Source organism: Sinocyclocheilus rhinocerous, unplaced genomic scaffold (assembly GCF_001515625.1).
Source record: "Sinocyclocheilus rhinocerous isolate Xijiao unplaced genomic scaffold, SAMN03320098_v1.1 scaffold993, whole genome shotgun sequence".
Lineage (NCBI taxonomy): Eukaryota > Metazoa > Chordata > Actinopteri > Cypriniformes > Cyprinidae > Sinocyclocheilus > Sinocyclocheilus rhinocerous.
Window position 1 is genome coordinate 835022 of NW_015639771.1, and position 15425 is coordinate 850446.

General features: G+C 35.1%; 1 protein-coding gene across 1 annotated transcript in view; it reads left to right on the top strand.

The window, feature by feature from the left end:
- LOC107751735 (uncharacterized aarF domain-containing protein kinase 1-like) overlaps positions 1-15425 on the top strand; it is a 136032-nt gene that overhangs the window by 101413 nt on the left and 19194 nt on the right. The window contains exons 8-9 of the mRNA XM_016567488.1: positions 5124-5273; positions 6410-6607. Coding sequence (XP_016422974.1) covers positions 5124-5273; positions 6410-6607 — 348 coding nt within the window. The remainder of the gene's footprint in view (positions 1-5123; positions 5274-6409; positions 6608-15425) is intronic.

The following is a 15425-nucleotide window of genomic DNA, read 5'->3' on the forward strand; positions in this document are numbered from 1 at the left end:
GGTCCATATGGAGAGTTTTTATTCTGTGTCAAGAGCCCCAGTAGGAGTAATTGCATCATCCCCTCTGAAAAAAAATTCAGTCTAGTGCGACGCGACAGGCCAGCTGTGTTCAGGTAATGCTCAGGTAGACATCATCCGCTCAGGCCGTCCTCGCAGGTAATAACACGTGTGCACGTACAAGCACAAAGGCACCTTTCTCTGTGTCATCGGCGTCTTTCTGTCCCCAAAGAGAGCTTCTCTGGCAGGTGATTTCTTTGTGTCCTGTGACACGAACAACATCCTCAAACGAGTTCAGAGGGAAGACTGGAGTCGTCTCACATTTCCAGCGCTAGCTATTTTTAGCTTGCTGTTGAAAGGAGCTGTCCCGTCCCTGATCCCTGTGCCGGCTGAACCCCCTTTGCAACATAGCATGCAGCAGACGTGTGAAGACGGCATCCTTCTAAAGGGCCGACTCTAGCATTAAAGGAATCCTGTGCTGAGTCATTCTGACTAGGTGCCCCCATGTATGTGTGATTGGTGCGCCAGCCCCACTTCTGCTGAAACTTCAAACATGCGTCAAACACACATTCACTTGGTGTGTGTACGTGTTGGCCGCTGGCAGGAATGCCCCTCTTTTTTTTCCTCAGCTTCTTTGGTATGCAGTGCTGGTGAAGTTGTCAGAGCAGCCTGGGCCTTCGTCGTCTCCCTGTGGATGGAGCACTCTGACGCTTCCAGGGAAACGGACTCATCAGTTTGGTGAAATGGGACAGAAAATATGATTTATTCTCTGCATGCACTCACTCCTACCCCAGCGGAAGAAGAGAGCAGAGCGGGATCCTGGAAAGCCGGCATGGATAGAGGAGGAATTAGAGGATAGACAGGATTTTTATTTGCAACACTGCAAGCTAATTTTGCTCTTCATTGACGCGTTCTTTAGTCAATAGCAAATATTTGTTGTGGCAATGGCCTCAGTTGGGGTTAGCAAAGCCCGGTGACCTTATACGGTTCATGATTTTCTGCCTATTTCCTCAGTAGATGAAATTGATCATTTTTGGTGTTTTTTTTTCTTGTGAGAGATTGATACATTTTTTGCTCTGTTTTTAAAGTGAAATGATGAGAGTGTTCATTGTAAATTCAAAAGATTAAATTTTTTTTTCCCCATTTTTTAAGTCTTTTACGTCGTTTCACACATTTAAAAAAAAGCACACACAGGTGTTCAAAATTTTGAAATATATACTTTTTTTTTAATGTTTTTGAAAGTCTCTTGTACCATTTATTTGAGGCTGTCATTATCCTCTCAGAAATACAGTCAAACATATATAAAATATACAAAATGTCAATTTAAAATGTCAATTTGAATATACAGGTGCATCTCAATAAATTAGAATGTCGTGGAAAAGTTCATTTATTTCAGTAATTCAACTCAAATTGTGAAACTCGTGTATTAAATAAATTCAATGCACACAGACTGAAGTAGTTTAAGTCTTTGGTTCTTTTAACTGTGATGATTTTGGCTCACATTTAACAAAAGTGTATACAATCAGACAAGGGCACCAAGCAATGACCTATAAAACTATTCACTTCACCTTTAAATAGCCTCACCCACTTTCTCTTTCCTTGCGTCAAGTTCACTTTGGTCCACACAACTTCTTTTAATCTGCCTTTTGCATACCCTTCACATGGCGCCCTGCCTTGGGGATATTCGTCTGCGTCTTCCCTCCAAGGGCACTGTTGATGAGCTTTTCATCCGCTGCATCCTAAAGTGTTTATTAGCATACTAAAACTCTTCTCGCTGTCTATGCATGCCCAATCAGGCCTTTAGGGGTCCTCTGCCATCCCAGGATGCATTGCTTTTAGTATAGTGATTATTATTGTGAGCTTTGGGTAACATAGGGATCTGACTGCCTGACCTTTCTGCATACTTTGCACACTTTAGTGAATATTGATATTTTTTACACAAAGTACAGGGGATAATCTAAAGTTGAAATGTTAGTTAAATGTTATAGTTCACCCAAAAATGAAAATTCTGTCATCATTTACTCACCCTCAAGTTGTTCCAAACCTTTCTTTCCTCTGTTGAGCACAAAAGAAGTTATTTTGAAGAGTCTTCAAACAGTTGGCGGTAGCCATTGACTTCCATAATGTGGAAAAAAGTACTATGGAATTCAATGGCTACCATCAACTGTTTGGTTACCAACATTCTTCAAAATATCTTTGATTGTGTTCTACATGACAGAATTTTCATTTTTGGGTGAACTGTCCTCTTAAACAGCGATAAAATAAATAAATATTGCACCACTTTAATGTTCACAGTAAAACTTGTTATGGTTGCAATTTTAATTAACTAATTGTCTGCAATCTTTGTTTTAATATGCCACCAGTATTGACTAACACGTGTTCGTTCTCGTAAGAGCCCTTGCGGTGTTTGGTCACTCATTCGGCTCAGAGCAATGGTGTCTGAGTCACATCACACTGTCATTGTTTTACATTTTGGATGACATAAGTGATTTAGATCACCACTTTTGCGAGCTACACAGTCTCGAAAAGCAATTTACGATGAATCATAAGGGCTTCATAAACTCCTAGCCATGTGCGTGAATCCAATACGTGTGTGTTCATCTGGCCACGATTAGTATGTGTCGTGCCACCGAATATACATCAGCGCACGACAAAAAATGGCCTATGTGTCACCACACTTTTTTCTCATAGCTACATTTGCATTTCCAGAAGAAAATACCAGTTCCTGCAAGGAAGCAAAGAAATATGTGCTGTCCTGTAAAAACGGTATAAAAATGAATGAAAAACAAAACAATTAAGCTAAACAATTAATTCCCATTATTGGGGTAAACTGTATGTGGACACCAGCCAAGGGAGTATGAGAAGATGCTTGATTTATTCTCTGTGCTTCAGTTCAGACTGACATTTCCTCATCCTACTTCACATTGGCTCGCTGCATTATAGCACAGCTGAGGGAGATGCTTATCGCAACTTATCTTCAAAGAGTGAGAGTGGGTGGAATAATTGCATCGGGGGTTGTTTTATAATAAATACATTCTCATCTGTTGGGGCCACGGCATCTTCGGGAAAACGTTTTACGTAAACTTAAATGGGCTCCTCATTTCTCTGCATAGAAATGCACATGTACCATTTATGCTATACGTTATATTTCTGCCATTTTTTGTTGATATTGTTTATCTTTTATTTTGAAAGGTTGCAAGTCTTTTTTTATAGCTTCTATGTTGATTACTTAGAATGCTTCTTTTAACCAGTGTTATGTACTCCACTTTTTTATTAGTCTTATAAATCTGAAGAATTAAAGCTATCATTGGCCTATAGGGGTGTGCGATATTGACAAAAAAAATATCATCTCGATATTTTCTGGGATTTTATCGATAACGATAATTAGATGATATTTTGCTGAGTGTGTTATTGTGCTGGTGTCTTAAGGACTACCGTGGACAGCTGACTCCTAAGGTTTTTGATATTCTTCATATTCAGTGTGGTGGTCAGATAGAAATTAATCTTTTCCAATAAGTTTAAATAGATTTTTACCTGTTATGGGCATTTTTCCCTTTATAGAGCCATTTTTCTAAGTGTGCATTATCTTTCAAGTCAAATTCTTATATTTAATCAGTGGATTAGAATAATAAGACATTTGGGCTGTTACCAAGCAAATGAAATCTGTATCAATAAAATTCTGTATCAATACCATCTTTGCCTTGCAGAGGAAACAGAAGCTGCATCTGAAGTGGCATTTAGATGTATTTACACACTACTGTTTAGTGCAGAACATGAATGCATTTAACCTGCAATTACAAATGCATAAATAATGTTTTGATATATTAAACATAAAACATTGAATACTATTATTTGAAATTATTTAATAATAAAAATAAACTATAAATGTGAAATTAAAATCGGCAGCAGGTGGCAGCAAGTCACTGGTAATAAGTGAGTTATTGCAATTGAAACAAATCATTTAAACGGTTGATTCATTCAGGAACTAAACACGCTCAGAGACGCAAAATAGCATTGTGGCTGTGTTTGGAATTATTTTTGTTGTCGAAATATCACAAAAACAGGCAATATGGTGTCTAAACCGTAAGCCTCTTAGTTAACTTCTTGTTTTGAACCTTGTAAAAAATCAATATTACATTTATAATCATGGAAATTTTTGGAGAGAAAAAAAACGGCACTCTTTCTATGATATTGATAGAACTATATGAAATGATATAAATATATACATTTTCTGTCCCCATATCTTGAATTTTGTGATCATTGTAAATGCATTTTTTAGACTGAATCATGCAGTTAAAGAACGCACTCTGCGCACACACTAGACTTCACGTAATGTAAGTGTGCACTCTGTATGAATGTTTTGAATGGTTTTAGCAAAATACTCGATATTGTCAAATCGCACATCTTTAAAACAACAATTACGATATTATCGCAGACGATATATATCGCACACCCCTGTTGGCCTATTATTTAAAGAATAATATTTGCAAAGTTTCACATTTTATACGAAGATTTAAGCGTTATATAACAGTGCTTATTTTTAAATTGCTTAAAGTGCTTTTATTTGTAATATATTAAACAATTGATTTTGTTTATATTTAAAATAAATACTTTTTTTAATTATTTATTTATCATATATGTATATTTTAAAATATATGTAAAATATATTTGTTTTTAGTATATCTACTTAGTATAAATAGCTTACTGAGTAACACTAAGCTATTCAAACTGTACTTATTAACATTTTTACATTTATATGATGTTTAAATCATTATATAAATTATTATGTAAAGCTTTTTTATACAAATATTTAATAATTAATTATTATTAAATAATAATATTTAATACTTCCTCATGTTCTAATGTAATATGCATAGTTGACTATAAGCCATTTGAATTTAGTTTTTATTTTTACATTCTGCAATATAGGATTAAACAAAATAAAATAGTACTTAAATAAATCTTTGCATTTAAGACCAGTTGTTACATAAAGCTACTATGCAGCATGAGTATCTGTGAGAGGAGTTGGATGACCAGTAAATCTGTATGTGTGGTTAACCTGTTTTTTTTTTTTTTACCCCTCTCTTTCTCTTACTTTCCTCCTCTTTCTCCTCCCTTTTCCTCAGATCTCCCGGAATCTGGGCAAGATATACAGTGAGATGATATTTGTCAACGGATTCGTGCACTGTGATCCTCACCCTGGCAACGTGCTGGTGCGAAAGTGTCCTGAAAGCAATAAGACGGAAATTGTGTTACTCGATCACGGACTGTATCAGGTAAGACATCGGCCGAGGCTGCCACAGACTCGACATAGAAGCGAATTCATCACATATTACACCCCATTATTCACCCGCTGGCTCCCAGGTCAGCTGTGCACCCAGGCCTGTATGTGCCGCAGCAGACTAAAAGCATTTCATTTAAGTGGCCCTGAAGCTCTAGTGTGTTTTAAGAAGTGCACATTTCCACCTCCCTCTTATTACAAGCAGATATGCAAACACACCGTTACACGCTCTCCTGCAATTCACTCAACTTCTGTTTTCCCAGAAGATGTGGCGGCTCTAAATAAATCCATGGAGATAATGTGGTGATAAATATGATAAAGCCATTCTAGCAGTGACATTTGGTTAGTGTCTTGGTCCAAAATGCTAATTCATGGTATGTCATGTTAAGTTTGCTGAAAGCCATGGGTTGTATCTGCGTTGATTAATTGGAGTGGCAAAATGGTGTAGTCCTAGTAGTATTCCATTGAATTCTGTTTGTCTCAGTGAGGGATTTGCTGGCCTTTAATTTAACCCAAAGCAGTTAATGAGGCCCACAAGAATTCATATTAGCAACTATCAAGTAATCTCATCTGTCTTTCTGTAATACTAACAACATCATGAAACACAAGTTTCCATTTACTCAGCCGTCTAAGAGTCTTGATAGCTCTCCGTATTTGGATTATTAGTTTATGCTGATGTTTATCTTTTTTTTTATGTTAAACCATTCATAAATTGTAAGTACACTACCATTCAAAAGTTTGGGTGTCAGTAAGATTTTTTTTGTAAGAAATTAATATTTTTATTCAGCAAGGATGCATTAAATTGATGAAAAGTGGCGGTAAGAACTTTTAAAAATGTCACAAAAGAGTTCTATTTCAAATAAATACGATATATGCTGTTCTTTTGAGCTTTCTATTAATCAAATAATCCTAAAAAAATAATTTAAAAAATAATTTCCACAAAAATATTAAGCAGGTCAGCTGTTTTCAACATTAATAAGAAATGTTTCTTGAGCAGCCGATCAGCATATTCGAATGATTCTGAATTCTGAAGGATCATGTGACACTGAAGACTGGAGTGATGACTTTTACTTTTAAGCATTTGTTCAGACACCTCAAACACTAACAGAACAAGATGTGTCTCTGTCCAAGGTGCTGAACCAGGACTTCAGGTTGGACTACTGCAGACTGTGGCAGAGTTTGATAAAGGGAGACTTGAAAGGCATCGAGCGTTACAGCAGGCGTCTGGGCGCAGGGGATCTCTATCCTCTGTTCGCTTGTGTCCTCACCGCCCGCTCCTGGAAGTCAGTAAATGTTGGCATCAGCCAGACACCTGTCACTCAATCTGAGGTAATCTATAAGCATAGGTGAGACCTTTTATTTTGCATGTATTTTGGGTATTTTGACCAGGTCTACAACAGACACTATCAATATGTAGTTTTTACACACCTACCCATTCTTTATTATTACTATTTTCCACATAAAATAACACAAAATATTATGTAGTGATCCAAAAAATTCTTACATTTTAGCTAAACCAAAGTAGCCACCTTTTAAACATTTTTGAAGGAGGTCCTGTGAATGCTGGACACTTTTTCCTTCATTAGCTGGTCCAATTCATACATGCTTAGATCCATTTATACATAGGCACAATATATATTTGTCTATAAAATTAATCTGAAGCACTTAAGTATAATCGTTTGAGCTTCAGTTGGTTTTTAAGATCACAATAAACAAGTTTTTTTCCGTTCTTTGGACTGGTATTGTATTTTTTTTTTATTCTTATTGCCAGAACAAAGCTAAACAGTTGTTACTTGATGTAACTTAGCAATAGACCTTAATCAGGTTAGATGCCATATTGAATTTAATCAGAATCAGAATGAGCTTTATTCGTTAAGTATGTGCAAACACACAAGGAATTTGTTGTGTTTTTCAGGAGCTCTTGGTACAAACATATATGTATATGTATATGTATATATATATATATATATATGACATTGAGAACATAGAACATTTGAATAAGTAAGACTAAGGGGAAAAAATTAATAATAATGTGGTATGCATCTGGAACAGAAGATTTATGTACAGATTTGTGCATTATTTACTGTATATACAGCTGTATAAATAAAAAATGTATATGTGTTTACATAACACTTGAGAGAGAGGCAATAATTAGTTATTAAGAAATGATTTACAGGTGGTAATTTCATAGTTAGCTGTTTAAACTGGAGATGGCATGGGGGAAAAACTGTTTTTATGCCTAGATGTTCTAGTGCACAGAGATCTGTAACGCCTGCCTGAGGGGTGAAATGCAAACAGGTTGTGTCCGGGTGAGAGGGGTCTGTGATGATGTTACCTGCCCGCTTCTTCACTCTGGAGTTGTACAAATCCTGAAGGTTGGGCAGGTGCACACTAATTATCCTTTCAGCTGTTCTAACAGTCTGTTGCAGTCTTCTAATATCTGATTTACTGGCTGACCCAAACCAGACAGTTATTCAGTAGAAGTGCAAAGAACCAACTCTATAACAGCTGAGTAAAATGGTGTCATCTGCGCCTGTGAAAGGTTGAACTTTTTCAGTTGAAAAAAGGAAGTACAACTTCTGCTGTTGACTGATAACTTCTACAGTCGATGTGATTGTCCCACTTTAGGTCCTGCGAGAAGGTGGTGCCCAGGAATATGAATGACTCCACTGCTGCCACAGCGCTGTTCATGTTTCATGTTTTTTTTTTTGGTAAAATGAATAAAAAAGTAATGGACATCATTTGAAAGGTGTATTTTCAAACTTTAAAGTATTGCTAAAATAACTTCTCACATTGTTCTCACGTATTGTGCTCCCTTTAAATTCATTCTTAAATGTTCTTTATTTGGTCTTAAAAAGGTCTTCAGGTTTCCTTCACAAAACCTGCAGAAATCCTCCTAGATCAATTTTCATGTATTTAGATGTGATTTTCAGAACTTTCAAAACTCTTATGTGGAATTTTTCTTTACCGAAAGTTTTTTTTTTTTTTTTTTTCCCCAGGAAGGCATTTTGTCAGCTGAACAATCAGTATGTTGTTAAACAACAATGCAATCCATTAAACTAATGCACTGTACTTCTATTCCTCACAGCCTCATTTTAATTCCTGTCAAATAAGGGTCTATAACCAGGGAGTGGTCAAAACATAAGACAGCCCTACTTCTGCCTTATTGAAAAAACATTAGGGTTGTGAAAACTGAAGTGCTATTTAATTGTTGTTAGTGGTCACAAAGGGCCACAAAAACACCTGTTAACCACATTTCTGAACAAGGTTCACCTGTCCTCTCATTAAAACTGCATAACTAACTGTGCAGGTGGCTGGCCTAGTGACCCCGTGGCCAGAGGAGGGGCTGTTGGGTCAGTGTGATAGTGGTAGAGGGTTTCTGAAGGCCAGGCCTGGCCGGAGCTGGCCTCTGTGGGGGACGTTTGGCCATCTGGAGGGTGTCAGGGACATTTATTTATACTTTTATTACATAACCTTATACGGGACGTTTGGGCTGTACAAGCATATTAAATCAGAGCATCTGAGTCTTCACTAACACACTAATTGTTACTGCATACATTAAAGCTATCATATTAATATAGGCCTAATATATAATGAATAATTAAATGTTAACAAACCCTTTTTTATAAAGCTTTAAGCATTATTGTTGAGTATGCATATTAGAACAGAAGTATTTGGCTTTAGTATAAAAATACACACTTTAAGCTTTATATTATGATTTTTTTTTCATATAATAACATTTGAATGGTTTTCTTATAGTTGACTATGCATATTAAGGTTTAAACATTATATAAATGTAAATCTTTTATTTTTATTTTTAATATGCTTAATTTTGTTGATAATAATAATGTAATGGTAATATCTGTAACTATAACTTTATTTTTCTTTCTATAGTACTAAATATTAATAATGTATAATTTCTTAGTATAAATAGCTTACTAAATAAAACTAAGCCATTTGAATTGTGTATTAAAATGTTTACATTTATGTAAAGTTTAAATCGTTGTATAAAATATTATATAAAGTTTAGTGTTTTTTATACTAATACTGATTACTTCCTCCTGTTCTAATGTAATATGCATTGTCAATTCTAAGTAAACCATTCAAATTATATTCATGAAAATTTTTCGATTTATCTAAAGTATATAAAACACTGTATAAATCTTAAAGTGTGTTTTTATACTAATGATGAATAATTCATTCTGTTCTAATGTAATATGCATAGTCAACTATAAGCAAGCCATTTTTATTTAATTTTACATCAGTACATTTGTGAAGATGGATTTATTTTGCTCCATTTAATTTGACAAAACCAAACAGGATACAGTACCAGCGTTTGACACCGTCAGATACACTTGACTATTAGCTGATCTGCTGCTTACTTGCTTTCAGATCCCCATCATTTTCAGGAGTGTTCCACTTAGGCCTATTTAGTCAGTCATCTCAGTGTGCGGCATTTGAGTGCACTTTCCTGCAGGTGGCTTTTCTTTGTAGATTAATTACCCAGAAGCCTTTGCGAGGATAATTATGGCCCGGTCCATGACCACTCGTGTTGGGTGTGCTTTTTTAGCAGGGTATAGTACCTCTTCCCTTCTCTCTCCCCCTCTGAAAGTGTCTGATTCTCCAAGCCGTGCAAAAGTCTCAGCAGCCATTCCTCCCCCCAACATCATCAAATTACCAGGATGCTTTGAAGTAGTCTGGTCTTTACTTTTCTTTTTAATTGCCCTTTTTAATTCTTAATTAATTCTGCAGTGCTAGATGCTGGACTGTATTTCCCAGCATGCAGCGTGGCATGAATAATTCATGTAAATTACTACCTCAGTGTTTTAGTGTTTTGCACTGGTGTTCATTCTGAGTTATGTGTCATGTGGTGACAACATAGCATGCATTTCTTCTTTTAATGATGTGTTTTCGAGTGGTACCATTGTTGTGTTTTGCATGTGGAATGTTAGGGACTGTTACCGGCCTAAAGCAATGCTCAAGAACATATTTATGGTAGTGCATTATTGAGTCTTGCATAGCTGTCCTTATGGCTCACCTCTCAGGTCAGAGTGGGCAGATAGATGCAAACACACCACACTTGCCTCATCTGATCCCACACTGTGTTAGCATCCACTGACTGCATCTCCACTGCTTCCACAGGGTTATTTACAAATCAAGTTTGGTGATATCTTATGTCTTTGTATTTTGTAGATGCATCTTTTCTAAAAAAAAAAAATCACTTTGTTATGTGACATAGTTAAACTTAAAAGATTCATGACGTTTGTCGATACATAGAAACTAATTGAACGGTTCAGCACAGTGCTTTTACGTGTAATATAGATATTTGCTAATTTGCTTCCTTTGTTCATTTTTGCATTTTTGGAGTCTTTTTATTCAATTTTCTAATTTAGTAGATGAGGTTAAAGAAGTCTGTGATGATCTATTGTATAGGATGAATCATGCTTGACTCCAAGCCCACATGGCGTCACTAGCCCACACACTTTTTTAGAAGTTTTCTTTGTGCCATGTTTTATTTTGAGTTTGAACAGTACTGTTGTCCTAACTCATTAGAGATTTGCAGCCAGGTATTCATTTTAATAATTTGTCCATGTGCACATATAATAGATCAGATTACGTTGAATTACACTCTTAAAAATAAAGCTTCTTTATTGCCATTTTTGGTTCAATGAAGAACCATTTAACATCCATGGAACCTTTCATTTGCATTTATTCATTTAGCAAATGCTTTTATTCGTATATCATAATTCATAACAAAACAAAACATATATAGTCATATAATATTTTGTAATGCACAATGCCAGGTTTTTAGACAATTAGATTAAGAGAAAAGCTAGAGTTGACAGCTCATTCCACCTGAGAGGAACAGAGAGGGTGAAGGTTTTGGAGTGTGACTTTTTTTTCCCTGATCCAATGCATAAAAGGTTCTTTATAGTGTGAATAAAGGTTATTTAGATTATTAAATGGGTCATGAACTGCCTTTTTTATTATTTTGTACTGTTCATTGAGGTCCCCTTATAATAGTATCAAGATTTGTACATCAAAAAACATCATAATTTAGAAGTAATGGGCTATTTTCTGCCCTGTTTTGACCCCCTCATCAGAACGCTCTGTTTGAATAGGTGTGGCGGATTGTAGACTCAGAAGTAAACACCCACTGCTTTGATTGGCTAACAGTTGAGTATGTTTGACAGCCTATATCCTTCATAGATGAACGCTGCTGTGATTTAGGTTAAAAACACATAAATATTCAGTACATATCAAACGATCTGTGCCTTGTTGGTAAACGAATCCGCGATAAAATGAAGTGAACACAGGACCAAGTTCTTACTGAGGCGGTCTGGATCTTCATTAAAAATGAAGTTCATCTTCTCTTTCCTAACGTTGGGATCAGAAGGAAGGCAATGCAAAGATTGTGTTTTTCCACAACTTGGCACTGCACAACATCTTGTTTTCTTCGGAGCCATCTTTATCTTTTGGTTTCTGCATAGACCTGCGTTTACCTCTCTCGTTATTTACACTACATGTGTGAATTGGTGGGCGGGGCTAAACAGTCAGTGATGTAGAAGCAGGCGTTGATGATCTTCTTCGGAGGCGGGGTTTAGCCACACTATTACGTCATAAAGTGGCACATTCCACAACCTATTGTTTTGGCAGACTGGCTTCAATATAAGCTATTTTTAGACTAATGAGAAAGTTTTGAGTTTTGAAACTTACAGGATGTTTTTATAGTACAATGGCCTCTTATATGTCAAAAGATCAAGGGAAATTTGATTTCTCAGTTCATGACCCCTTTAAAATGTTCTTCACACACTTGTACTTTCCAGACAGGAGAAAGTAATCTTTTTTTATTCTTGACTGAGAGTCTTTCATTTAAACTGGACAGTAAGTCAGTATGCTGGTTAAGTTTAGAGTTATTAGAGTTGTTTACTCGTGAAGCTATGAATGTAAAAACAAGCTTTCTTCACTTTCTTGAAGCAGGGTTGTTTTTGTATAACAGAAGGAATTGTATTAGGACAGATTGACTTCTTTACATTTTAGCATAGAATTTTAGAGTATAATTTTTGTTATGAGCACATGCACAGATTTTGATTGACTGGAAGGTGATACATCATTGGTTTTGGCTGGCTGGATGTTTCTGAACCCCACAAAAGTATCTAGAGAGGTTTTATAGAGAAATTATACATTCTCGACTTGTGTTATTTGACTCAAGTGTTTTAAAGTGCTGCTCATTTGAACCTATATGCTCCAAATATTTGCATTGCCACAGTTGTCATTTTTCTCAGAATTCTTATTGGGCATTTGTTGCTTCTGAGTTGCTGTACATTGTATTTATTGACAGCATAAGTAGAACAGAACATTTTCTTTTCTTCAGAAGAGTCAATAATATATGGTTGAGTGTGCACACTAATTTTGTTATACCTGTGGCAGTATTTCTGAAAATGTAAGACATTTAGGGAAACATTTTAAGTTGTGTTCCCACTAACCGTATTTTGCTCCAACCAAAAGTTATTTTCAGTGAGAGTTGGCAAATAATTGTGGCTTGTTGCGAGATACAGCTGAGCATAGTTGTATTGTCAAATTTGATAAAACTTTAATGTTGCTTTTGCATCCTTATTGAAGTCTGAAAGCTTTAGTCCTAATTCATTGGCAGATTTTACATTTTTGGGTCAACTATTCCAGTTGAAGAGGTATAAAGTTAGCTTACCGGTAATTAACAGTGAAAGCCAATGAGAAATCCTCACAAGTGTATAGGTGCATATGTTTGTTTGTGAGCTGGTGTTTAAGTAACAGTGCTTTGAGCTCTCTCTTTGTGTGATTGAGATCATAGGTGCCCTCCTGACCGTCTGAAGGGCTCTCAGTATCTAAACACTCTGTGTCCAGTGCAGTGTTTTTCCTATTCACAGCTAGCCTGCTTTGTAAAGGACTATCAATATTAATGCTGTCATCTCTACAGAAACCAACGGTAGCATCAGAGAAGCTCCTCTCTGTCATTCTAACACTGAATAGAGATGGACTTGCATTCAATTTCCAATCAGCATTCAGCTTTACACATGGTCATTTAACGCTGAAATAAGAATGCACTAGGAATATTTTTGCTTAAGAATCCAGCTTGTTGTCAGTTAATCAAATTCATTGCTTTGATGCATGCATGCAGTTTGTGTGTTTTGTGTGTACCTTTTTTATTACAATTCTTTGTCCAGTTCTAGTTCATTTTGACAAATTAGATTTGGTGTGTCTCAGCATGTTTTACTGAAATATATTTATTTTAATTATATTTTCTTATTTTTATAATATTTTTTGTTAAATGCATTTTATAATAACATTCTATAATAAATATATTATTATTAGTACAATTATTGTTATTACTGTTTTTTTTATAGATAGATAGATATTCTTTTTAATTCTATATATTAATTATATAATATAGATAGATATTCTTCTAATGTATTATATTTTATTATAATAATCATAATATAATATAATAAAAATAAATTAATATTTCACCACAAACTTATTGGCTGTTTAATTAAAAAAATTAATTTATACATAGGCACAATTTATGTTTGACAGCAATGCTAATTTCAAGCTTTTAAGCATTTAATTCTTCAGATAGAAAAGTTTTTAATATCATGAGAATCTTAAATTAAGTCAAGTATGTCTAGGCTGTTTTGTATATAAGCGCAAAAATAAGATCAATATCAAAAATCACCCCTTTTGTTGTTTCTCTCTTGACAACAACATTCATTCCGACAGTCCACATGAAAAGAAAATGCACACACATGCACAAAAACTCAACTGGAGCTACAGGTTTCTGTATTTGAAGTGCAGTAAAGGCAAAACCACTCAAACATTTTGATAAACACACACCATTAGTGTTGCGAATGAAGTGGAGTGCTGGTCAATATGAACCTGCCCCCTCATTAGAGAACTGTGTGCGTCTCCTCGTCTGCCAGACCTCCATAGATAAAAGGCTTCTCTCTCTCTCTTTCTCTCCATCAGCATCTCATAGGTCTGCCGCAGCAATTACCTGCCACCCAGCACCGCCACGGCCCACAGAAACCACAGCCCTATTAGCCCTCTGTACAACTACAGACATGTTGTACCTACAATATGCTGTTATCCATTCACTTTATCTTTATTTGACTGCCTGGCTATATATGTACCTTTTAGGTTTTGTACCTCAGGGTACTACTGCTCCAGTGTTACCATTGTACCTTTTTTCTGAGAGTGTAAATATGGTGTTTTTTTTATATATGCGGTGGTTTTTGATATTGATCTAATCTTGCGGTTATATAAACCCAAATGTCTGGACACATTTGACTGAATTTAGGTTTCACATGATCTTGAAAAACCTTTTGATTTGAAGACTTATCCTTAAATGCTTGAAATTAGTGTTGTTGATTAACACAAATTGTGCCTACATGTGAATTAATTTATAAAACTAAAAAGCCAAGTTATTTAGTAAAATATTTATTAATTATAATTTATTATGATTATTATTTGATCTTGTCTGTATGCACAAATTTCATATTCTTCTATGAAGACACTTTCATGAACATTATCAACATGAACAGCTTCTAAAACTTAAACTGATATATGGACAACTTTACAGATGTACAAATGTTTACAAATCATCTGTATTCGTTCCTAGAATATTAAATTCTTTGATTTTATTGTATTTTTTAATAAATTGTATAAAATGCCTACCAAAATGTGACCCTGGACTACAAAACCAGTCATAAGTAGCACGGGCATATTTGAACCAATAGCCAAAAATACATTGTATGGGTCAAAATAATCTATTTTTCTTTTATGCCAAAAATCATTAGATATTAAGTTAAGATCATGTTCCATGAAGATATTTTGTAAATTTCCTAACGTAAATATATATATATATATAAAATGTATTATAATTAGTAATATGCATTGCTAAGCACTTCATTTGGACAACTTTAAAGGTGATTTTCTCAATATTTAGATTTGTTTTGCACCCTCAGATTCCAGATATTCAAATAGTTGTATCTCAGCCAAATATTGTCATATCCTAACAAACCATACATCAATGGAAAGCTTATTTATTCAGCTTTCATATGATGTATAAATCTCAATTTCAAAAAATTGACCCTTATGACTGGTTTTGTGG